The 26948-nt window shown below is 31.5% G+C and overlaps 1 protein-coding gene and 1 long non-coding RNA gene across 2 annotated transcripts in view; both read right to left on the reverse strand.

The window, feature by feature from the left end:
• LOC107950059 (agamous-like MADS-box protein AGL15) overlaps nt 1-26661 on the reverse strand; it is a 28529-nt gene extending 1868 nt beyond the window's left edge. The window contains exons 1-6 of the mRNA XM_041089874.1: nt 26357-26661; nt 25940-26015; nt 24756-24823; nt 24217-24316; nt 2844-2885; nt 2695-2736 (exon numbers count right to left, since the gene is read on the reverse strand). Of these exons, the coding sequence (XP_040945808.1) occupies nt 2695-2736; nt 2844-2885; nt 24217-24316; nt 24756-24823; nt 25940-26015; nt 26357-26538 (510 nt within the window). The 5' untranslated portion in view covers nt 26539-26661. The remainder of the gene's footprint in view (nt 1-2694; nt 2737-2843; nt 2886-24216; nt 24317-24755; nt 24824-25939; nt 26016-26356) is intronic.
• LOC121215442 (uncharacterized) lies at nt 6070-8155 on the reverse strand. Its single transcript, XR_005911260.1, has 3 exons — nt 8110-8155; nt 7598-7672; nt 6070-6316 (listed from the first exon to the last, which is right to left on the reverse strand). It is a non-coding gene; the product is annotated as an uncharacterized lncRNA (long non-coding RNA).
• Nucleotides 26662-26948: the final 287 nt, after the last annotated feature.

The following is a 26948-nucleotide window of genomic DNA, read 5'->3' on the forward strand; positions in this document are numbered from 1 at the left end:
CTGATGACAACCTGAAAATCAAACATAAATTTCTCAATAAGTGCTACAACCTTACAAATATTAATTTTTAATTAATTCAAACTTTATCAAATAGGGTTAAATTATATTTTTATATTATAAATAAATCAAACACTTTCTTAATAGTATAAAAAAACAAATATAAAATCTTTTGAACCAACATTATTCACACTATTTCCAAATTTCTATTATATTTCATTATTAATAATATGGATTTTAATTTAAAAATATTATTTTTTAAATGAATTTATTAGATAATAAATAAAGAAGCTCAAGTTTAGATTAAAGTTTTTGCTTTTAAAGTTTTATTTTTATTTTTCGTTATTCTTAAAAAGAAACTTATTTGGTTAAGAAAAACATGGTATAAAATTTATGTATAACAAATTTATTTTAATATTTCTATTTCTTATTAACTTTATAAAATAAATTAATATGAAAATTGAAGTTTACAAAAGAAATTACTTTGTTTTCATGACATTAAATTTTACATTTACATTAAGAATAATAAGTATTTTATTATTTTGAAATAAATTTAACATCGAATCAATAAAATTTCATTTAGTATATAATAATTCATCACACCCTGTAAGAAAGATTTTAAAATAATAAAATTTATTTAAAATTTTAGTTTTAGAAACAAATTAATTAAATTTAAAAATGAGAAATTATTTAATACACTATCAGTAGAATTTTTAAATTCTACAAGTAGGATTAAAAAATTGACAAATATCTTATAAACATATAATAAAAAAATTAAAAATTAAAAAAAACACATTACAATTTTTTAAAATCTTTTTATGGAATATACTATTGAAGTTATATATATTAAATGATATTTATCCTTGTTTGATACGTTTACTATCATCAAATTGGATTTTTGTTATTTCCCTATTGAAGTCTAACTCAATAAACTTTTTTCTAATAATGTATAATCACATGTTTTAAAATAGTAGAACAAGTATATATTCTCAAATAATAATATTAATTATGAGAAAAAAATTAAATTATTGACAAATTTAGCCACTAATAGATGCGGACATGATTAATGAAAATAACGATAAACTAACATATAACATGTCACATGAATAAGCATTTTCATGATGCATATCACACTAACATATATCTAAAAATAACGAAGACTAAAAATTATAAAATTTACTAAAATGTGTACCTTCGTAATGAACTTGAAAAGAAAAATGTTCTCGTTCATTTGAACTTGAGCAACTGTCTAGATTCGGAAATGGTTTAGAATATTGTAAAAAATATTAAAATTTGTAAAAAAAATTTAAAATGGTAAAAATTATACATGATTGTTAATAATTATTCAAAATTTTATAAAAATCCTAAAAATTATTAAAAATTACTAGAAATAGATATATAAAATGAATTTTTGGATAAAAGATGTTGAAGTAGAATTGAATCTGAACAAATCATTTGTTTAGATTCATCATGGACATAATATTATAAAAATTATTAAGAATAGTAAAAATTATAAAATTATTAAAAATTATAATAAATTATAAAAATTAATAATTATTGAAAAATAACATACAAAAAGTATTACAATCATAATCCTCAATCTAATATTTAAAACTTAATTTGTTGTTCCTTCAATTACAGGTTTTGGATAGAAACACTCTAGCAGCTAAGTCTCTAAAAATGAGGCCCTCAAAAATTTAGAAATTATATGATGTTGGTACTCATATTTTCATATGAAAAGTTAATAATAAGTTTCTTCTATAATCTATGCTTCCTAAATTTAAAACTATTTACTTTTAAAATTGATAAAATTGAATAATGAATTGATAGACTTTTTTTTTTTACCAAAAATACTAACAAATCAACTATGATTGGATTAAAAAATTTAAATAACAAAATAGAAAAAGTTAGGAGTAAATCTTAAATCCTATTCGACTTATTTTGAGCTAAAATTTATGGACCCTAAAGGAAATTATTAAAATCCTGAATACAGATGTAAATGTCAAAATCTGATGATATTTTTTTATATAATTATTTATATATATATATTTTATAATATTTTAAATCACATTCTGAATGAATCGTAGATAAATGGTTGTTCATGTTCAAATTAGACTTTCACTTGTCAAAGTTTATTTTAGATGTATATTTTTCTAATTTTTAGATTTTTTTTATATTTATGAGTTACTTTTATAATGTTTCAAACCACGTTTAGAATAAACTTAGATAAATCATTGTCTAAATTTCATTTCCGTAACTTCATTTTAGAGGTACATGTTCTTAGTAATTTTTTAAGATTTTTTATTTTATTAGTTGTACACATGATAATCACACCAATGTCTGTTAAAAAATAAACTAGTGAATGGTATTTCCATTAATAAAAAGGTGTAATGGATATGCAGGGCTTGGTAAAAGTTTTTATTTAAAAAAAATGAAAAAAGAAAATGGGAATGAGCATACATACCCCAAGTCCAAGTGCAAGGAAGTGTCTGAATGATGATGATAGTGGTGGTCAAAATGAAAATCTGGCTTTGAAGTATTGAGAGAAATTTTTGTTTGCAGCGGATTGAAATCAAGTGAATTAGAGCTTGTTTTTTGCTGGAGTTCCTCAACCTTAGTATACATTAGGGAAAATAGAAGATTAGAAAGCCCGAATTGCAACACATAACTACCTCCTCTTCTTTTCTTATGGCCTACCTGTTTACGTAGACTCTGGTTCTCAAGAATAGCTTTCTGCTCCTGAAAATGAAATATATTAAAGCAAAATTGATGGTTAAAATAATGACGTTGTTTTCGTCTTAATGGCTAAAATAAGCCTTGGATTGGCATATCAAATTTTAATTTACCTGTAGTCTACATCTTTTAAACTGCTCTAGTAGAATTTGCTCCTGAAATAAGACAAGTCCAGTTTAAGAATTAAGGTGGTCAATGTTTTGCAAATAATGGAATGAGCAAATACTATTAGTATGAATCTATGTTACTGGAATTTAGAGTTGAGTGTCTATTTCTTATATGGATATTCGCAGGGATAAAACCATGGAGAGACAGGTAGGTCCTTGTTCAAATAGTTAAATTCCACTTTTTATTCTTTCTAAATATTTATAATTTAATCAACTTCTTTTAACTTCCGCAAATGAAAATTGCATATATTAATTAAAATTATAGCAATTTGAAATCTACCACAAAATTTGCCCAAAGTAGAAATATGGGAGTTCCTTGTAGATAGGGAAATTAAGTATGGGATTCTCAAGGTGTGTTTTCATTTTTGTGGAGACTAGGGTATTTAAAGTGAACTTCCAACTTGTTAGCCGTTATTTTATTTGCAAAGAGCTACCACCCATAGGGGTAAATCATGAATGGTCTCGAGATAAGGTCACTTTATAACTTACCTCTTAACTAGGGGTATAATTATTATACCACTATCTCGAGTTGGACATGTGACAACATGAGAAGTGATCGGAGAAACTCCTACGGATGGATTACCCTCTGCCTTATACCATCCAGATAATTACTCAATGACCGGCCGCCCACATGCTTCGTACCACCTGTGAGAAGGAACATCCATTCTTAACCATCTAATTGGACCCTCTGTTAGGCAACCCATTATTAGCAGGTGCATTCTCCTCAAGAGGGGACCACTTGGGAACCATCACCTACCTATAAATACCCCAATATACAACATACTAAGGGGCTTCCTCTTCCTTTCCAAAAGCCCTAACATACTAAACTCTTATCCTCCTCCACGCCATTCTCCTATTTTTTCGGCTCTCAGCCCAACGAGGGTGAACCAACCTACCTCGCACCATCACCCTCTCCACCTACTTCATCTTTGTTGATGCCCCGTATCAACAACCACCGATAGAAGTAACTAATTCTTTCGTCGTGAGTGCTCTCCAAAAAGGTAAATGACTGACAATGAAATGTTTTCTATTCTCATGACCAGGATTAGGCTCCCAACCACATAGTTAAATAATGAAGTGAACAACCACTACATCGTACTTCAATGTTCTCATGAGTGTTTTCTTTACCGATAATATCAGTGAATAAAAACACATTTAGTAGATTAAGTTGGTTGGTTCGATACTTAAACCATATAGGTTGAAATAATATATATTAATGAACAGTATAAATCAGAAAAGAGGATAAAATAAGTATTATTTTATTAACTTTTCGTTTTTTTTAATTTCAAAAATTTACATTATGTTTTAGATTCTTTTAACCCTATTTTAGATTCATTTTGTAACGTACATTTTAAAGACATTTATATCATTTGATTAATAATATAATTAAAAAAACAGTTTACTTTCATCCTTAGTTCTTTTATGAATATGATTTCCTTAAATTGTTTTGATTTTTGGGTTGAACTGAAAATGAAAATCTAACTAATTTTACATTTCATTCGATTTTTTAATCCTTGTTGTCAAATACCATAAACAAAAACGCAAAACTGGGACTGGACATTAGGCTTGAAACTCCATATATTTTTGTGTAATATATAGTTACATCACTATATTATTTAAATATTATATATTTATTTTATTTTGAATCTGTTAATGAAGAGCATTATATAGATTTTTGAGAATATATATATATTTGTACTGTGTTATTGTTGTAATGTCATGGTTTGTATCTTATTTTAATTATATTTTGTATTTTGTTTATGTATGGTATCCAAAATTACTAAATCTACTTCGGATACCTTCCTTCCTCTCTCATAGGGATGCTATGCAATACAAGAATCTTTTCCCCTTAACGCTTTCATTCATTCTATTTTGGTAAAATAATTTTTTAGTTTCTCTCACTTGAGTAACTCAGTCTTTTCTTTAAAAAAATTAAAAAAAATTAATTATTATCAATTTTGAAAATAAACAACTAAGGACAATTAATCACAACATTCGATGTCTTTCTTCAAATTGTATATGATTTTGATTCTTATAATAACAAATTTAGCCTTCGATGTTTACATATTTTATTATTTTGGCCTTAATTTTAAAAGGTCCAATGAATTCAACCTCAACATTTACACAAATGTAGTGGGGTAAATTTGTTAAATTAAAATCAAATTGACAAAATGTGTAAACTTTGATGGATAAATTTGTTATTATACCAATTAAAATCATGTACAATTGATGAAAAATATTAACCCTGTAATTAATTGTCCTTAATTACTTAGCCGCTTTCGAAGTTGACAGAGATTAAATCACTCTATTTTTTTCAAAGAGATTAATTTACTCAATTTTGAAATTGAGAAAGATGGGAAAGCTGTTTTAATTACCTTCTATGCTTGTAATGCAAAAAATTTTCCATTTGATAGTTATTTAGATTTAAATGTAACACCCCTTACCCGAGACCGTTGCCGGAGTCGAGCACGAGGCATTACTTAGCTTATTTTACCAATTCGGAGCATAAAAATTTGGTTTGAAAATTTATTTCACTGTTTATAGTAATCTGCCCAATCGCGCAACAGTTACTAAATTGATTATAACTCGAGCTACGGGACTCGAAATTTAATTCCGTAAATTTTACCTGAAACTAGACTCATATATATTTCTACCATAAAATTTTCAGAATTTTTTGTTTGGCCAATTAGTACAGTTTATTAGTTAAAGTCTCCCCTGTTTCTTCACCTGACTGTCTTGACCTCTTGCTACTAAAAATAAGTTTTCTCACTGTAGGATTTTTATATGAAGTTCTTACTTGTTTCTACAGAAAATAGACTCAATAAGGAATCTAAAGATATAAACTACAACTCATAAACATTTTTGTGAAATTTATAATGATTTTCTAAACTTAGAACAAGGGACTCCAAAAACAGTTCTGACCCTGTCTCACTAAAGTTCTCATATCTCAGAATATAAAATTTCTTTTGTTAAACCGTTATTTTTCCATGGAAATAGACTCAACAAGCTTTAATTCCATATATCATTCACCCTCTAATTAATTTTATGCTATCCTAGGTGATTTTTCAAAGTTACATCACTGCTGCTGCCTGAATTCTACTTCTTTGCAAAATTTTACCCTTTCATGATTTCCATACATAATTTATCACCTAGACCTTTATAACAACAAACATCTTCATCCTTGACCCTTTTAAACAACCATTCATCATCAAATACTTACACATCTTTCTATAGCAAAATCATAATTACAAACATACGAAATAACTAAATCCCTATACATCACTTAGGTATATACATTACTTAGGTATGTACATTACTTAGGTACATGCCACATTATCAACAGAAAGGTACATCAATAAAATGTCTCTGAGGTCGGGATTACTTTGGATGCTGGATCGAACACTGGTTTTTTTACTAACCTGCGCACGGAAACAACCGTACGCTGAGTATGGGTATACTCAGTGGTATTACCATAATTCAAATTAATAACATTAATCGATAAATTATATATATTTTATTTATGTCTACAATTATTCATTAACTATCTCATACATTAAATCAACTTGATAATTAATAACAATAAGCAATAATTCAAATCTTATATTTAATTGTATTCATACCTTATTTCACTATCTCAATTCCATGGGACTTTTCTTTACATCTCATTCCAATAGTTCATTTCAATTCATATACAATTCATTTCATTTAATTTATATTCAATATCAATTTTATTACGATTTGTACTCACTAATATCATATAACAAAATTTACTCTTTATCATATTATGAACTTTGGGTTCATATATTTAAATCTCATATCTCGATTTCCAATTCACATATCAATTCACAATTTCACTTTCTCATTTCTTTCCATATCCCAATCAGTCACACTTATTCAAATTTTCTCATTTCAATTATTTACCCCTATTAACAAGACTCGGACCTTGGCGGATACACGGATCCAACCAAACACACCAGAATGGCACGCAGTGCCTCATCGGATAGTTCGAAGCAATAGTTGACACTCAGTGTCTCATCGGCCAAGCCGAAGTAAGTTGGTACCCAGTACCTCATCGAATCTATCCGAAGTAATAGTATGACACCCAGTGTCTCATCGACTCAAGGTCGAAGTATCCCTGAACTCTTCCAATCCTATGGCATGCCAACTATATCCGACTCAGCTCGACTAGTTAATAGGGTTTCCGAATCACATTTCAATTCAATCACTTTCTCATACTTTCAATTCAAATCATTCCCATTTAATCACCATTTGTTTCAATACATTTTTCTATTTCAAATTCACTTTCGATTTAATCGCAATTCAACTCAGATTCACTTCCCACTTTCAAATCAATATACAATTCAATACCAATACATATTTCAGATATTCACATATAATCATACTTCAATTCAATTCAAACCACTTTTCAATCAATACACAATTCACATATTCACATATCTCAATTTAATATCTCATTTATTCAATTCATATTTTAATTCATTCAATTAAATATCGATATTCTCCTTATTTTTATTTACTAACATATTATTTAAAATTCAATAATTACTGTCAATAAATTCAATATCAATACGTACATATATTATTCAATTCAATTATGAAACTCACCTCAATTTGCTTATCGTGTATATTAATTTAATTTTAACAATTAATAATTAAATTCGAATTATGGTAATACTAACCGAAATTTCTCCCGAGTCAATCCTTGTCCACCTTCTCCTTTCCTTTCTCGGACAATGACTCGTACACGACATTAGCTACGTAATTAAACAATTAAAAATCATTAATACTCAATTTCATTAAAATATTTCCCGTATACCTAAACTTTACCCAAATTCTAATTTTATCCCTTATCAATACTAATTTTATTTTTCCATTCTAACTCTATATTCTCTCTTAATTCTTACTATAAACTCAGTTTAATTCTTCAATTTCCCCATAAATCCCTAATTTCGGGATTCTTTCAATTTAATCCCTATCAATTCAAAACTTATATTTTATTTTACAAATCAATCTTTTACTAACTTCTAACTTAAAATTCAATCATTTTAACCTCTAGTTCATCAATTAATTCAACATAACTCATGTCTAACAATCTACTAACTTTCAAAATATCAACATAAATCAAGTAGTATTTATCTCTAGGATTCCAAAAACTCAAAAATTATAAGAAAAGGACTGAAATTTGACTTACCAATTGAGCTTGGAACCTTAAAACCTGAAATTTCCCTTTTTCTTTTTCTTTCTTTCTTTCTTTCTTTCTTTCCTTCCTTCTCTGCCCGTTTTGCTCTCTGTTTCTTTCTCTGTTTCGTCTCTTCTTTTCTGCTTCTTTTCTTTCTTTTTCTATTCTTTCTTTTGTTTTATGTATATATATAATATAATATAATATATTAATAATAATATAATATAAAAACATAATCATTACTATAATATAATAATATTTTTTTAACACATAAAAATCTCAGATTTTTATACTTATGCCGCCTCAACTTTGGAAAAAGGCATAACTGCCTATTTGGTCCTTTTAACTTTTCTTTAATCTATAATTAAACTTTTATCCCTATTGCAATTTAATCCTTTTTCATAATTAACTATCGAAACGTTAAAATTTCTTAACGAAACTTTAATATTATCCTATTGACACTCCGTAAATATTTATAAAAATTTTTACGGCTCAGTTTATAATATCGAGGTCTCGATACCTCGTTTCGACCCAATTTACCTAATAATTTCTTTTAAATCACAAAATTCACTAATTCAAAAATATTTCTAAAATCACACTTAACTTATAATTATTAATTAATAAATTTTTCTAACTTTTTCATCGATTTTAGTGATCTCAAATCACTATTCTGACACTACTGAAAATTGGGCTGTTACATTAAAAGAGTAGGAGTAATAAGTTGATTAAAAGGAAATGAAATGCAAGCATTTTCTGTGTGGAGTGTGTCTCACATTTCGGATGAAACAGAGCCGACGACACGACACCGACATCTTGACGAGATGAATCGCTATGTCCCGATGATGCGAAGAAGGACGTCCCAACAAGGCAATATGCCACGTCACGACGTGGCAACGTGTTTCCCACTAAACTAGGTTTCTTCTCCTAGTTAAACTCGGTTATGTTTTCCCAATCAAACTCTGATACCTCTAGGATATTCTAATCAGATTAGTCATGAATTTTAGCCTATAAATATGACTTTTAGCAATTCTAGAGATATTGATTCAACAACATAATTAAGAGAGAGTTTGTGAGAATTTCGGGAGAACTTTGTATTTTTGGGTACGAGTTTGGTTCGTTTGTTCTCCATCTTGTACTCCTCTTTCAGTTTTTTGCCATTTTAGTGAAGTTTTCTTTGCCAGTGGTTTTTTATCCTATTCAGAGGATTTTTCCACGTAAATATTTGTATCCAATTTTTCATTTTTTGTTCCATAATTCAGGTTTAACCTAGCAAACTGGTATCAGAGTTTGGTTCAATTTTTGCATTCAACTCGTTCAAATATGGCAATAACGTACGATATCGAAAAGTTAGATATGATCACAAATTTTAGTTTATGAAAAATTTGAATGACGACAATTCTAGTTCAGAATGGTCTGAAAAAGGTCATTAGAGGGCAAAGGCCCGTAGATGCGAATACAAATAGAATGGAAGGAGTGTAACATCCTGTTCGACAGAATATTAATATTCGAATACTGTTCAAAGAATGGTTCAGATAAGATGAGTGGAAAAAGGATATTGTTTAAACTAACCTAACGATAAGAACCATTTGGGTGCGCCATTGACGCCTATAGATTCATCCCAAAAGTCTTTGATTGGTGTGAATGGAATGAGCAGAGTATGTTATAAGTAATGAAGAAATAAGCCTTGTGCTGAGAATTTTATGTCAGCAATGAGGGAAATTAGTAACGATGGCCTTAAGCTAATCAAGATATAAGAAAAAAATAGTTAGGAAGTAACCAAATGAGAACTAAGATAGTTAAGAACTAAAGAAAATACTTGATTAGTTTTTGGAATTTGTAAGATTTGGACAAGACTATCAAATGATTGATGCGGCATTTATTGAGTCCCAATAAAGTTTAGGGACAGGTTAAAAGGCTAATAAAGGAGGATAGGAAAAACTCCTTAGGGCTAAGTAAAAGGCCCGAGGATTAGGTGAGAGTGAGGTAAGGTGATGCCTGAATGGTGAAATATGAAGTCTATGAGTAAATAAAGTGTTGTTCACCCCATTGATGTTCTTGGCATATATGTGGGTGCGTAACCAGTATATATACATATATATAGAAATATGATATGAAGTACCATTGGGAAAGGACGACCAGAAAAGTACTAAGGGAAGTTAAGTAAATGAGGTTACCACCATAGAGGCGTGCTGTACCAATGCGTAATTAGTTGGGCTATCGGCTACGAAGGATGGGCGAGAACCCAGGTATAACCTATGTATGCATTTGTATGCCCACATGTGTTGCCTTACAGCTGTCGTGCATTTAATTGGTGATCACGTGGATTAATAAATGTATCGAACATCCACTTAACAAAGGAAAATATCTGATTACCGGGTAAGTGTTGGGGAACTGTTCATTACTTCCTCAGGAAGTATCCTTCATGTATATAAGGATGAGCTAAAGGAGAAAAAATAATCTCATCCTTTAGGATGAGCCGGGAATGAGAGGATCAACTTTGAGATACCCCTTTTGTAAGGTAAGTTTCCCGACCTAGCATGCTAAGTTGTCATGAGAGCAAATCTATTTAAGCTTAGTAACAAAAATGGTAATGCCTTGTTGTACGATTCTGGTGTTTAAGTGAGAAAAGAAAGATCTTAATGAGTTTCTTATGGTTTAATGTTTAGGAGCTATTGATCTACTCGATGTAAGCCTAGATCTGAAGTTAAGATGCCTTTAAGGCTAACAGGTGAGTCTCTGAACTAACTCTTACTTGCATGTTTGCATGATAATCTTGTTTGTTTTGAATGGCTAATCTACGAAATGAAAAGGTAATCTTGTTTCTTTTCTGAAGAAAGTATGTACGCATGAATGTGTCTGAAAGTATGATTTTGTCATGAACAAGTCTCTACATAAAGTTCAAATGCATGTCTAGAAGAGTAGTCTATTGTATGAGTTTGCATATCGAGTCTACTTGCATGTGAGTCAGTTAGGACAATAAACACGAATTCTAGTCATGGCAAGAATATCATATAGTGTAACACCTAGTTTGAGATTATGGCATCATTTGGGAAAATTGAAAACCGCATAGTATAAGACCTAGTTTGAGATTATGGCGTCATGTGGGGAAAGATAAAGGACGGTTGGGGTGAGTACCAGACAATGAGGGGCAAACCTCAAGACATTAAGTTTAGGCAAATCCCTATCGTCAAAAATGTTATTTACCGAAAAGTGAAAGCCTTTATGGTTGTTTTTTGTAATGTAGAACTCTTTGTGGCTGTTCTCTATTATATGTGAGCCATAGTGGCTGAATCTGTTACATGTGAGCCTTTGTGGCTGTTCTATTATGGGAAGATTCTTCGTGGCTAATATTGATAAAGTAAAGCCTTAGTGGCTAATTTTGTTGTATAAGAGCCTTTGAGACTAATTCTATTATGAGAAGAGCCTTTGTGTTTATATCTGTTAAATGTGCCTTCGTGGTGAAGTCTATTATATGTTGACGCCTTTATGTCTATCTACTGTAATGTAGACGCCTTTGTGGCTATCTATTTGTATGGATGCCTCTATGGCTATCTTGTGTACGTGTTTGGATGCCTTGGTGGCTATCTAATGTGAGTAGGTGCCTTTGTGGCTACCAAAAGTTGCGTGGATGCCTTCGTGGCTATCTAAGTTAAGTGGATGATTTCGTGGCTATCTTTTGATCAAACGAGTATTTGAAGCTTCCAAGAAACAATGGAAGATATTTGAGGTCAGGAATACGCTTTAGTGGTGTAGCCCATGAAAGTGACCACAGAACAAAGATTCAATGGCAACATCGAAATGGTGAACCCTGGTAAAGCTTGGGTGAATGAATATCTAAAGAAAAGGTAAAAGTACTGTAACACCCCGAACCCGAGACCATCACCGGAGTCGAACACGAGGTGTTAACAGACTTTTTAAAAATTTTCCAGACACTGCCAATCTGCGTAATAGTCGCTTTAAAAATCATATCTTGAGTTTCACAACTCGAAAATCAGTTTCGTGATTTTTCCCTGAAACTAGACTCATATGCCCATCTACATATTTTTTTCTAGAATTTTTGGTCAGGCCAATTAGTACAGTTTATTAGTCAAAGTCTCCCATGTTACAGGGATCGACTACACTGACCCTTGCGCATTACGAATTGGATATCTCCCTGCACAGAGCTTCTATACTGATGTCGTTTGTTTCTATAGAAACTAGACTCAGAGAGGAATCTGTACATATATGGCATGACTCCTAATTATCTCTGGTTAATTTATAATAAATCTCCAAAGTCGGAACAGGGAATCCAGAAACCGTTCTGGCCCTGTCCCACGAGAACCTCCATAACTCTTAACATACTGTCCATATGATCGTTTCGTTACTTCCCTATGAAAATAGATTCATCAAGGTTCGTTTACATAATTTATTCATTATTTAATTCCAATCATACTATTTTTAGTGATTTTCCAAATCTACATCACTGCTGCTGCCAACATCTGCCTTTAAGGTAGACTTTACTTATTTAATAGTTTCCATGGTTCAACTAGCCCCTTTAGCATGAATAGCACAAATTATGATAGTGATTAACCATTCCATACCAAATGATTATAACATTATGCTCAAACATATGTAAGCCATTTTCGCATGGCTATATACATTAACCAAAATATTCTTCCGCCACTAGTCTATTTTATACGTGCCATAAGACAATCCAAAACATTGCAGTACCAAACCGTGGATAGTGATAGTGTGACTAGTTGCTGACGATCCCCGAGCCTGTAGCTTCGCAATGAGATCTATAAAACAGAGGAGACAGAGTAAACGGAGTAAGCATTACAATGCTTAGTAAGTTTTAAGCAGTGGCAATAGATAACAATCAAATTATAACATAGTTGTTCGTATTTTTATTTCACTCTTCCTTCAGGCATACCATCCCTTTTCCGAATACGCACGTCTCATCATATACAATAGGCAGATAAACTTTCACGTAAAAGTGAGCTCATGTGACATAGATATATCGTATGATTTCCCATCACCTCTCACACTGATCCGATATCACATAATCATAAGAGTAGTCTCATAGATTGCTCTCACATGCATCACATAACTACCTTATGATTTAGTGCAATCAAGCTCACATATAGACTTGGAGTACATACCTGTTTAACCTTTCGCATTGAATATATTTATAAGCAACTCTTATTACGAAGTCTTACCCGGACATAATCTCCACACGAAGTTATCGAGTCTTACCCGGACAAAATTCCCACACGCAGTCATCGGGTCTTTAGAGCCCGGATATGGTACGAGCACGAAGCTTACGGACATTAATCAGTGATAATATTCTCGCATAAAGCCTGCGGGGTTTTAACCCGGATATAGTACTGACACAAATGCCCTTCGGGACTTATCACATTTATACACTTTCACATTCATCACATCGGCCATTAGGCCTTATCTCACATACACATGCTCACATTCATCACATTGGCCACTCGGCCTTATCACACATACACCTGTTCACTTTCATCACATTGGCCATTCGGCTTTATCACACATATACATGTTCACTTTCATCACATTGGCCATTCGGCCTTATCACACATACACATGTTCACATTCATCACATTGGCCATTCGGCCTTATCTCATATATGCATGTTCACATTCATCACATTGGCCATTCGGTCTTATCTCATATATGCATGTTCACATTCATCACATTGGCCATTCGGCCCTATTCACACATATACACTTTCACATTTATTCAATTAGACTTCACATACCACATATACTATCATGTACAGACTTGGGCTTGACCGAATCTACATCCATCACTTTCCAATGAATAATTCAATTTTACGCCATACTATCAGTTCATATTCGAATTATCATAAGCTTACAATATCACGATTTAGAATTCAAGTATGGGTTTAATCAATAGCTTATGAGTAACTAAAACAAGTTTTATCCATGTTTACAACAACATCACATATTCACTACGAGCTGTTTTCCTGAGCAATGGTCACTAAATTGTTTATAAATGGAGCTACAAAACTCCAAATCACTTGCCGTTAATTTTTCCTGAATATAGACTCGTATATCTTCCATCCATGAAATTTCCAGAATTTTAGGTTGGGCCAATCAACACCAGATTTTTCTTAAGTATTCCCCTGTTTCACTGTTTGACAAATCTGACCACTCTTCACTACGAATCAAATTTCTCATTATCAGAAATTCCTTTGTTTACACGGTTTCTTTTATAAGAAACTAGACTCATTAAGCTTTAATTTCATGTCTCATTCAGCCTCTAATTCAACTCCATGAATTTATGGTGATTTTCTGAATGCATGTTACTGCTGCTGTCCTGAGCAGGTTTATCACAATTTTACTCTTCTGACATATCCTTTCAGCACTTCATAATATCATATCCATTTGGCAACATATCATATCAATAACTTACCTATACTTCATAATAACCATTAGGCTATATGCATAAAGATTTACAATAGAGTTATGATTCTTTTAATATGTGCTTAACATATCATACTCAATCACATTATAGGCATTAATACTTAAAACTTACCTCGATTGCTAATGTACGTCAATTCCGACTATTCGACCAATTTCCCTTTTTCCACGATCCGACTTTGTTTCCTTGAGTTCTTGAGCTAATGAACCAAATTTAAACTTATCACATCACTATTGTGTAAAACCACATTCGATTATATTATAATTCGGTTAGCAAGAAATACACTTATTCCTTATAACATTTAGCTTCGAGATCACCACCTCAATCATCTCAAGTACCAAACATGCATTAATACTCTCTTTAGTACAATATAAAATAATCGTACACATCTTTAATCACCTTAAACAAATTACTAAGTATTATAGAAAATCAAAGCATACTCATCGTTAGTCTTATTCGGCCATCTCAATACGTTCTAAGTGACCATATGTATATACGTCTATACTAAAGTGCTTTACATTAATAACACCATATCAACAATGTATAATGCCGACCCCTTTAAACCAATTATCCATACAAATATTATTTGTACACATTTCCTTACCTAAATTTCACATTCGGCAACCACTTAATCAACTTAACAAATTTTCTATACTTCAAAACCACAAGTAAATATCATAATTTGTATCATTACATCGATTAAACTAAATCATGCATTAGCTTTTAGCACATTCGGCCATTAAAGAGACAACCCAATTTAACATTCAAACCTTTATAAGCTTAGATTTCCCAAGGCTGAATATCACATAAAAACCTTTAATACACATGCAAAGTTTACACTTTAACTAATTATGCATATACTAATAAACCGAATATTATTTAAACAACCATTTGAATAATTCTTTATCACATGTTCACAATCGGCATAACCATGTTACAAATTCAATACATAAAAATCTTCTTATCCAAGGCTATATTTGACCTATATGTATTTTCTTTACAACCATTCATCAACAATTAAGCACATGTTTAATGGCCGAATGCACATACCTCTTACTCATCCTTAACAGATTTTTTTTTTTATTATCAAGCTTCCATTTCCACTTAACTACGAACCATTTAAAACAATCAATATTTTACACATTGTCGAATGCATATATATATTCATCCAAACTCATAATTTCACAAGCTTAGCCTCATTTAATGACTACTTGTTCATCAAGACATTAAACACATCATGCATAACATACAAAGCATCCTTAGCCAAAAAAAATACTATCACAAAACTTCCTTGGCCGAATGTCATCTTTTTCCATTAACTAGATTTTGCCATGGGCTTGCTTCAATACTTGAGACCACTCAAATAATATTCAAACTTAATCCTTCATTTCATTTCTCATTTTAGCACATATTTGGCTAATATATAAATATATGCTATCAATTTAATTACAATTATAAATTTTCAACTCAAACTCATTCTTTACCTCGTCTTTCACCTTAATTCAAATTCGGCAAGTATATAAACATATATTAGCAATTTAATTATAGCATTCCACAATTAAGCACAAGTTTCATACTTCACTTTAATAACCGAATGATATTTTACTCAAACTTGCCCCTCATAGCAAATTTAATTAGTCTATCCTCATCCATAAACACTTATCATCAAAACATCCACAATCTAATCCTTGAAGCCATGACCGAATGCTTTATGAAATAAATTCACAAAAATTAACATATGGGTCATGTTGTGAGCTTCAAAACTAACAACATTTCGCAAAAATTAAAAATAAAATACATGAAATCTCACCTTAATTCCCAACACCAAATGACCGAGTGCCTTTGGTGTTCTTTCCTTTATACCCTAGCCGAATGCTCCAATCATCCATCAAAATTACAAATTTTAGCATGGGCTAAGTAAGAGTCATGATTATTTACCTAAAACAAGATCAAATTTCACAATTTGACATAATATACTAACCTTTTTAATGACTCAAGTGACCAAAAATTCTTCCCCTCCTTTGTTTCTTCTATTCGGCCATGTTGAACAACAAAGAAAGGATTTTGTTTTTCCTCCCCTTTCACAAGTCACGGCCATGGGGAGTAAGGGGGAGACAACTTTGGTTTCTCCTCCCACTCACCTCATGTTTTATCATTCTTAATTCATTCTTTTATTTTCTAAACTCATAGTGCTAATAAAAGAATTCATATTATCCTCAATGACCCATCCATGGCCGGCCACTACTCATTCATAAGGGATATTTGACATGCAAACCCTTTATTCATATGACATGCACTATTTAAGCCTTATAGATTAACTATCACATTTTAAAAGTGTCACACATAAGTCCCATCGACTAAATTCACATGCAATTTACTAAATCAAAGCTTAAAACTTTCACACATTCATATTCACATATAATAGTCATAAAATATGACGGCTAATTATTTTTATGACTTGATTTTGTGGTCCCGAAACCACTTTTCGACTAGGGTCAAATTAGGGGTGTCACAAGTACGATATCTAATGAACTATGTCAAAAAGGTTTCAGATGTTAAGGATGAGATGGACTCTGTATAAATGAAAGGGGAAAAGGGTCAGTAAGGTGAAAGGGGGCCAGAATGAAATGTGTGGTAAACACGAGAAGAGCAAGGATTCGATATGGATAAGAGGATGAAGAAGTAATGAGTGGTACATGTAGTACATTCTTAAAGAAGTTTTAGTAGATTACGCATGAACTGCACTATAAGGAACGATAGAGCAAAGTACCCACCAAAGAAGGACATAGGCCAAAAGAATACACAAAGTGTTCAGTACGCTACGATGTAATGGAAAAGGTAATAGAGATTTACTAAGTTCTCAAGAACTTACATAGGTTATTTCCTATTTCAGGTTGCAAAGAGTATTGTGTGGAGGGACAATGTCAAGGTTACGCCAGTAGAGCAGTGATTCGTGTTGATGTGCATACAGAGAAATAAAGTTACGAGAGAGAAGTCTACTTATTTAATGGAATAAGAGGTCATCATTCATGCCAAGAAATGCTATAAAAGTACAAGTTGTATAGAAAGTTATAAGGTGAAGTGAAGTCTGCACATAAGATTTTAAGTAATACTTTGTATACATGTAATAGAAAAGAGCAAAGTCTTAAGTATTGGACTTCGTAGTTTATTTCAAAATGTAAAGGCAAACATACATTTATACAAAAAGTTAATCATAATATGCATAAATGATGTATTTCAAGTAAAAGACTTATAGGTTTTATTAGGCCAACATTACAATAGTTACATAGGTGAATAGAGGAGTCTAGGTTACGTCTGTTTTAGGAAGTAACACCTAAGACTCATATCAGATCGATTGGGTCAGGTGGAGGGCGTTACAAGGAGCTTGATGAGAAAGCACTATCAACAATTCAATTGTGTCTCATAAACAATGTCTTGCAGGAGGTATTTACGAAAAAAACAGTAGCAACCTTGTGAGGAAATTTTAGGCCCTTTGCATGAAAAAGTCTATCGTAAATCGCTTGGTATTGAAATAATAATTATACACATTTCGTATGGAAGAAAGTGAGCCTATTAGGGCTCACATCAGTGAATTTTTTACTTTCCTTAATGACTTGAGGAATGTCGAGGCCAAAATAGACGAAAATCAGGCTATGTTATTGCTTTGTTCTTTACCTCCTTCATACAAAACTTTTAGGGAAACCCTATAATTTATGGTAGAGAGAGACTCTCGTTTGAGGACATGAAGGGAAATTTTTTAAGCAAGGATAAACTAGACAACAAGTTAGGTTCAAAGAACAAGTCAGATGGGCAATCCTCAATTTTGGTTGCTAGAGGAAGGCAACAGTCTAAGGATTCGGGTCAAAGAAGATTTAGAGCGAGATTGAAATCAAGAAACCATGACAAGCAATGTTGCTATTACAAAAGATGGGTCACATCAAGGTAGAATGTTATAAACTTCCGAATAAAAATAAAAGAGACGTAAAAAATGACAATAAAAGAAAGCAGAAAGCTGATGTAGCCAATGCTAGTGTAGTCGAGAAGAGAGGTGATGATTTATTATTGGTGTCAACTATCGAAAGGTCTAAGTTTACATCCGAGTGGATCTTGCATTTAGGGTGTTCTTACCATAAGTGTCCCAATAGAGACTAGTTATCCACATATAGTTCGATTGAAGGTGGAGTTGTGCTTATAGAAAACAACTCACCTTGCAAAATAAACGACATTGGTACCTTTCATATTAGGATGCATGACAAGATATTCAAAATATTATTAGATGTCAGGTATGTGCCTGATTTAAAGAAGAATCATGTCTTTTTGGGTATTCTAGACTTGAATGGTTACAAGATTGTCATTAAGTTAAACGACTTAAAAGTATCTCGTGGAGCTCTTGTTTTTATGAGAGGGCAGAAAGTTGGTAGCCTATACATTTTGCAAGGTTCAACAGTATCTAGTTCAACAATAATTATGGAAGCAAAGGTGAAATTTTCACCACGTTACGACAAAGGCTCTCCTGACTGTTAGAGTATGCCCAAAGACCAATCATGAGATGATTGTAATAACATACTTATTTTACCTCGTTTATTAATAAGACATTGCCATTATTATTTCAATTTCTTTCTATGTATATAAATAAACTGTTTTATAATAATATCCTGAGAATAATATGATTATTCTTTAAAGGTCCTTAGTCGAGTATTATTGTGGGCTTGGACAACAATAATACATTAAGACTAACATGTAATTTATTGATGACAAAGTGTTGTCATTGACATAGGATGTCAAAATCAATACATGAGTATGTGTGCTAGAGAACAATATATTGGATTGACCTGTTATAAGTATGTTTCTTGGATTATTATGTAATAGCCACAACATTACTCATAGTGATTACTATGTATACGATCCTCAGACTTGAGATCATCATTATCCCAACATCGTGAGTCGTATATTTTGATACAGTCAAACGTCCACCGTAACTGGTTGTTTTATAAAGGATGATGTTGGATATACCACAATCTATGTAGTAGGATATGGTTGATCAATATAGGATTTATTCCTCCTACATAATGGGAGCAATATCTTAGGTCACTTGATTGAGTGAGACTAGAAATGCATGGCCATGCTCGAGTAAGTTGATATGAGATATCATACTTATTTGTTTATCATAGTCTACTCAGGATATCAAGAAACATTAGATGAACTATGCAAGTGTGACTATTCCATGACTTATGTCCATTCTAGATATAAAGGACAAAATGATTTAATACATGATAGGTTAATCACAGAGAGGTTATGTCGAATCATGACTTCTTGTAACTTAAGTAGCAATGATGCATTGCTAGATGCCACTCATTGTTTGTAATATTAAAATCGTTCTAGTATTACTACTAACGTTACAAGACCCTATAGGGTCACACCCTATGGTCGAAACAAACGGAATCCAAACATAGTTGGTATTGTTTTTTACCTATCACATGAATTAAATTGATTATAGAATTAATTTAATTGAGTAGTTAAATATTGAATGAATTATATGTACAAGTATGTTGTGCACATAATGAGAACATGGTTAAATTAATATATATGAATTTGATCCGTATAAAATTTAACTAAACATAATTTTCTAAAATCCTTGTTATAATTGTTGTAATTATAATTTACAATAGAATATTATTATAATTATTGTAATTGTAATTTTTCTGTCAAACATTATTATAATTATGATAATTATAATTATTATATTCGGTTAATTATTATAATGAATTTTGATTCATATTAAAATATCAACTATTCCCAAATTAGGAAATATAGGGTTTTTAAGAAAAATCTAATATACTCAAAATATATAGAATGAGGTCTAGCAACCGTCAAATAGATTTTTCTCTCTGGAAAAGTTTAAAAGAGTTCTTGTTGTTCGTTTTCACACCGGATGGATTATGTAGAGACCGAAAATTTTCGTAGCGGCTTGGAATTGACACAAAAATGTGTAATCAGTTTCACAACAATTATCTTTGGTTTTCCAGATAATTAAAGGTAATCGTTCACATACCCTTCTCATCTCATTTGTTCCTCGCACATGGATCCTTGGATGTGATCACCAAGTTTTTTTTTGCTGTGCCATGGGGGTGTACCAATGTTCTAACACTAACGTCACAAAAACGCGACAAAATTCTATCTTTACAGATTTTGAATCAACCTAATTGTGGCACATGTGACTCGGTCATATAAGCGAAAAAGGCATGACCGTTTTGATAAAAAAAAGGTCTTCTTACAAGCACAAGAGTTGGAAAGCTAGATTTCTGCGAGAATTGCGTTTATAGGAAATAAACTCGAGTCAGCTTTGATTTGACAATGCATTAGACAAAAAGGACCCTTGACTACATTCATTCCGATTTACAGGGTCTGGCTCCATTTGTCTCCAAATGAGGTAGTAGATATTTTCAAACTTTTATTAATGCTCACTCCAAGAAAGTTTGGATTTATTTCCTAAAACACAAGAATGAAGCCTTCAAGATCTTTAAGCAGTGGAAGACCTTACTAGAAAAGCAGACTGGGAAGTCCATAAAGTGGTTAAAAACGGATAATGGTCTTAAGTTCTGTTCAGTTGAGTTTAACAATTTCTGCAAACAAGAAGGAATCGAAAGACATCACACAGTTGTTGGTACCCCGCAGTAGAATGGTGTTGCCAAATGAATGAACAAAATGTTACTTGAGAAAGCCTGATGTATGCTTTTCAAAGCAGGCTTAGAAAAGGAGTTTTAGGGTGAAGCAATTAACATGGCAAGTTATTTGGTGAACCAATCTCCACATCAAGCATTGGATGGAAATGTTCCTAAAGAGATTTGGTCAGGTGATCCTCCTAATTACTCTAACCTTAGAGTATTTAGTTGTCTTGCTTATGCTTGAGTTAGTCAGGGAAAGCTTGAACCAAGGGCTGTGAAATGTATTTTTCTAGGTTTTTCTACTGGGATAAAAAGCTATAAGTTATGGTGCCCAAAAACTAGTAAGATAATCATCATTAGAGATGTTATGTTTAATGAGACATCAATGATTTTCTCAAAAAAAGGGTCACCAGGTTAAAACAACATAAAGAACCAAGTGTTTCAAGTAAGGTGGTGTCGAAAACAAAAACAGACAATGATGTCACGGAACCCAACATCGCAATGTCAGAATGAAAAGGGGCGACTCCTAACAAGGAGAATCGCCACATCGCGATGTCACGTAAAAATCATGAAATTGATGTCTCTTCAATGTAACAAAAGGTTTTCGAAGCCACTCCATCCTAATTAGAGACCCCTACATCTCAACTTTAAAACTATAAGTTAGCTCGAGATAGAAAAAGGCGAGAGATCAAACCACCACAAAAATATTGTGAAGGAAATCTAGTGACATATGCTCTAAGTGTTGCAGAGAGCATTAATTTAGCCGACTATTTAAATTATTCAATAACAGTAAAAGCTTTTGATTCCAGCAAGTGACTTGTTTCTATGGAAGAAAAGATGGAGTCCTTCAATAAGAACGAGACTTGGAAACTCGTTAAACCACCCACTGGAAAGAAAATAGTTAGTTGCAAGTGAGTATCCAAAAAGAAGGAAGGATCGAGTCGAGGTGACACTAGATATAAGGTGACGGTCGCGAAGGGTTACAATCAAGTGGAGGGAGTTGATTTTCATATTTTTTCTCTCCTGTTGCAAAACATATGTCCATTCAGGCACTGTTAGCTTTTGTTGCATTACACAATCTCGAATTAGAGTAGTTGGATGTGAAAACTGCATTCTTTCATGGTGACCTAGATGAGGAAATTTATATGCAGCAACCTGAAGGCTTTAATATCGAAGGTAAGGAATATCATGTTTGTCTTCTTTAGAATTCATTATATGGCCTAAAGCAGTCCCCTCAGCATTGGTACAAGAAGTTTGATTTCTTCATGTTAAGTATTAGTTTCGTTCGGAGTTGGATGACAGTTGTGTACATCTACAATGTTTAGATGATAGATAATTTATTTAATTGCTACCTTATATTGATGATCTATTAATTGTGACCAAGGATCCATCAAAAATAAATCGACTTAAAACCATGCTTAACTCTAAGTTTGAGATCAAGAATCTTAGTGCAACCAATAAAATTTTAGGGATGGAAACTTCGGGAGATAAACACTCCAGGAAGCTATTTCTGTCATAATAGAAATAAATTGAAAGGATTCTCGAGCAATTTAAAATGCAAGATTCTAAATCAATTAGTACTCCCTTTGTGCACACTTCAAACTTTTGGCTTCAGAATCACCACAAACTGAATACGAAGAAAGGTACATGTCCTTGGTTCCTTATTCTAGTGCACTCGAAAGTTTAATATATGCAATGGTTTGTACTCATCCTGATATTTCACATGTTGTTAGTGTAGTAATTAAATACATGGTAAAACTCGACAAATTACACTAACAAGCTGTTAAGTGGATTCTTATATATTTAAAGGGGACAACCAATACTTGTTTGGAATTTGAAAGATGTTCAAAAGGCCAAGTCGACTATGTAGATTTAGATTATGTAGGAGACTTAGACAAAAGAAGATCTCCCATAGGTTATCTGTTCACTTTCGGCAATTGCACAATTAGCTAGAAAGCCACCCTACAGGCTACTGTGGCATTATCAATTACAAAGGCAAACTATATGACTATCATAGAGGCTATGAAAGAGGCCATTTGGTTGAGAGATTTATTTAGGGAGTTGGTTGAGAGGTTTATTTGCGATAGTCAAAGTGTCATACATCTCACTAAAATCAGATGCATTTCAAAAGAACAAAGCATATAGACATTCAGTACCACTTTGTTCGAGAGGTGATTGCTCAAAGAGATGTTCAGATTCAAAAAATCGGCATAGAAAATAATCCAACTGATATGATGACAAAAAATCTTCAAATCTCCAAGTTCAAGCATTACTTAGACTTGGTAAGTATTCGAAAAAGATCAAGTTAGACCGCGTCACAAAGAAGGCATTTCGAAAATATGAGTCAAGTGTGGAGATTTGTTGAGTGTGCCTCGCATTTCGAATGAAACAAAACTGACATCGTGATGAGGAAGAGCTGACGTCATGACGACATACACCGATGCCCCGACGAGAAGAATCGCCACATCCCGACTATGCGAAGAAGAACGTCCTAACGAGGTAACATGCCACGTCACGACGTGATGATGTGTTTCCCACTAAATCGAGTTTCTTATCCTAGTTAAACTTTGTTATCTTTCTTAGTCAAACTCTAATAACTCTAGGACATTCTAATTAGATTAGTCACAAATTTTAGCCTATAAATAGGGCTTTTAGCAATCCTAGAGAAATTGATTCAACAACATAATTAAGAGAGAATTTATGAGAATTTCGGGAGAACTTTGTATTTTTGGGTTCAAGTTTGTTTGTTTCTCCATCTTATACTCCTCTTTTGGCTTTTTACCGTTTTAATGAAGTTTTCTTTGTCTGTGGTTTTTTATCCTCTTCGAAAGGTTTTCTACGTAAATATTTATGTTCAATTTTCTCGTATTTTATTCTTGTCCATTGCATAATTCGGGTTTAACCCATCATTCTTACTAAATACTAAAACATCAGAAGGTGAATTAAGTTAGGTGGGTCAGACAATCCTTTCTCATGAAATTGATATTCGATTAGTAAATACCTTATGTTCTTTAACAGATAATATTCCTTCATTTAATTGATGCTCCAGTTGTTGTACTTCTTTGAAACTTAGACCCTCCAGCTCCTTACCATTCAATCGCCTGCAACTCCAAATCACACCTATTAAAAAATCGAAAACCAACTCGAACTGAATGTTTGGACAATTTATGGAATACAAGTTTAAAATTCATGATTACTTGAAATTGCATCAAATTCTATTTTTAGTAATATATAATTAATTTTAATTTTTTATGATATAAAAATAAATATTGTATATTTAAAATAGTGAAAAATAATTTAAACGTTCTTGAAAAATTATTATTATTTTAAATAGTGATGAAAAAAGGTAGAAATTTTGTCAAATAATATTCAAAAGTCATAAAACAAAGCTTATTTACTAAAATAAGTCTAAAAATTCTAAAATAAAAAATTAATATGAAAAAATTAAGAACCAAACCAACTTAACCGATATCATTCCTAATCTCAACATATATATATACACACACATATGTAGACTTATCTTTCATTGAAAAGACTTACATGTATGCCGCACGTAACTTTAAATACTCCTCTTTTAGAGCGCTTACGTCAAATGATTGTGAGTTTTGCTTATATAACCAAACAGAAGAAAAAGAAAAAAACTCTAGCATCAGAAACAATGTAATTTTTATTATTCACACCAAAAGGATGATCAAATGAAATACTTAATGCATGATTTGGCTCTTAAATAATGTCGTTTTGCTTTTCATTTTGATACTTCAAACTTTTTTTTAATTGACATCTAAAGTTATATTCTATTGTCCAATTTACTCTAATAGCATTATCAATGTCAAAAAACTTAACAGACACATATCACCTATTAGTGAGTACAACGTTGCACATCCATCCAATTAGAACGCGACATGAGGAATTCACATAGATTGAAATTAAATATTTATATATAAATTCTAAAAAAAATTTAAAAATAAAAAATTTGAATTTTTTTCGAAATAAAAATTTAGAAAATTGTATAATATATAAATTTAAAAATTTAAAATTGGAATAATCTAGTTAAATTTTTAGAAAAATACAAAAGCTATCTAAATTTTAAAAGGGAATTATAAATTCAATAAACTTTAAAATTTTAAAAAAATAAAAAATTAAATATATATAAACTCTAGAAAAATTGCAATAATTTATAAAAATATTTCTTATATAAAATCCAAAAATATATAAACAAATTCTTAAAACTACAAAATATCAAAAACTCTAAAAATATATAAATTCTAGAAAAATGGTAATTATTTTTAAAAAAGTTTTTTTTTAAAACCTCAAATATAAATTTTTTTCTAACTCAACAAAATTTTAAAAAAATATAAAAAATTCGAATATAAATTTAATTGCGAGAGTGAAATAAAGTCAACAATTGGTCAAAGTCAACGATAATTTTCTAAAATATTTAACTTTTTTCCTTTTTTATAAACTCTTTTCAATTTTTATATATATTTCCACATGTTGTATTCTAATTAGATAGAAGTGTCACCTAGTGCGTTGTAGTATGTGAACTGATTTTTATAGCACTATTGAACTGAATTGAATAACGAAATATAAATTTAGATACTAATGGAGGCCAAGCATTTAAGTGGGAAAAATGAAATGTGGATGTAGTCTGTACATATTGCATACTCATTGTAGATCCAACTAGAAATGCAGATTAGGGAAATTTTAGTGAATGTTAGCATTACCTCTGCTTTTTGATCATCAGAAGGATGTTGTTCCACTACCTTCCCTCTGTTGTATCTTAAAAGAGTGTCTTCCATGCTACAATCATTCAATAGATGACGATGGCTAACAACTCAGTCCAATATCTCCTCATTTTAAGACTCTCACAATAATTGGGCTTAAACCCATTATTAATATGTTGCCTTAACCTACCACTTTCAGCCATATTTTCTTTTACAAAACAAAGTGCCCATCCAATTCTACAATCTACAGATTCTATTTTCCTATTTTTAGAGTTGCCAATATTTTCTTTCTTCTTGCAGATTTTTCTCATAAAATAACGGAAACAGATAAAATAACTCACTCCATACAAATACCACCAATTAGGTAGCAAAGATTTCTTTTGTGATTACAAAAAAAAAAAAAGGTTTATAACGTACCTGGTGCTAGACCACTGGTAAAGCTTGCCGGTGGTAGAGAAAATAATGACACCAACCTCTGCATCGCATAAGATGCACAACTCTCTAGCTTTCTTCAACAACCCATTTCTTCGCTTTGAAAACGTTACTTGCCTACTAGTCAAATTCTCAATCTTCTTTATTTCAATCTTCCCTCTTCCCATTTTTTCTTTTCAAGCCAAAGCGACAGAGAAAAGAAAATTAAATAAATGAAAATATCTAAGAGAAGAAAGTAGTGATGTTTATATATAACTACGTTTCTGAGATTCTATAGGACAAATAATGGAAGGAAAGTGTGACCAAAATTAGGATATATTGTGTAAAAAAGGTGGCAGATGGGATATTGGGTTAATATACTAAATCATACCTCAATTTGATTTCAAACTTTAATGTGCTCTCCAACTTTCTTTTTATCCCAATTAAGTACTTCTTTTTGGATTTCCTACTCAAACTGGTACATAAAGTTAACGGGGTTAAATTTTAAATTTGAACCAATTGTATAGAATCTCTCTCTCTCTCTCTCTCTCTCTCTCTCTCTACATATATATATTAAAATTTTTATAAATTTATAAAA

Source organism: Gossypium hirsutum, chromosome D03, assembly GCF_007990345.1.
Source record: "Gossypium hirsutum isolate 1008001.06 chromosome D03, Gossypium_hirsutum_v2.1, whole genome shotgun sequence".
NCBI lineage: Eukaryota > Viridiplantae > Streptophyta > Magnoliopsida > Malvales > Malvaceae > Gossypium > Gossypium hirsutum.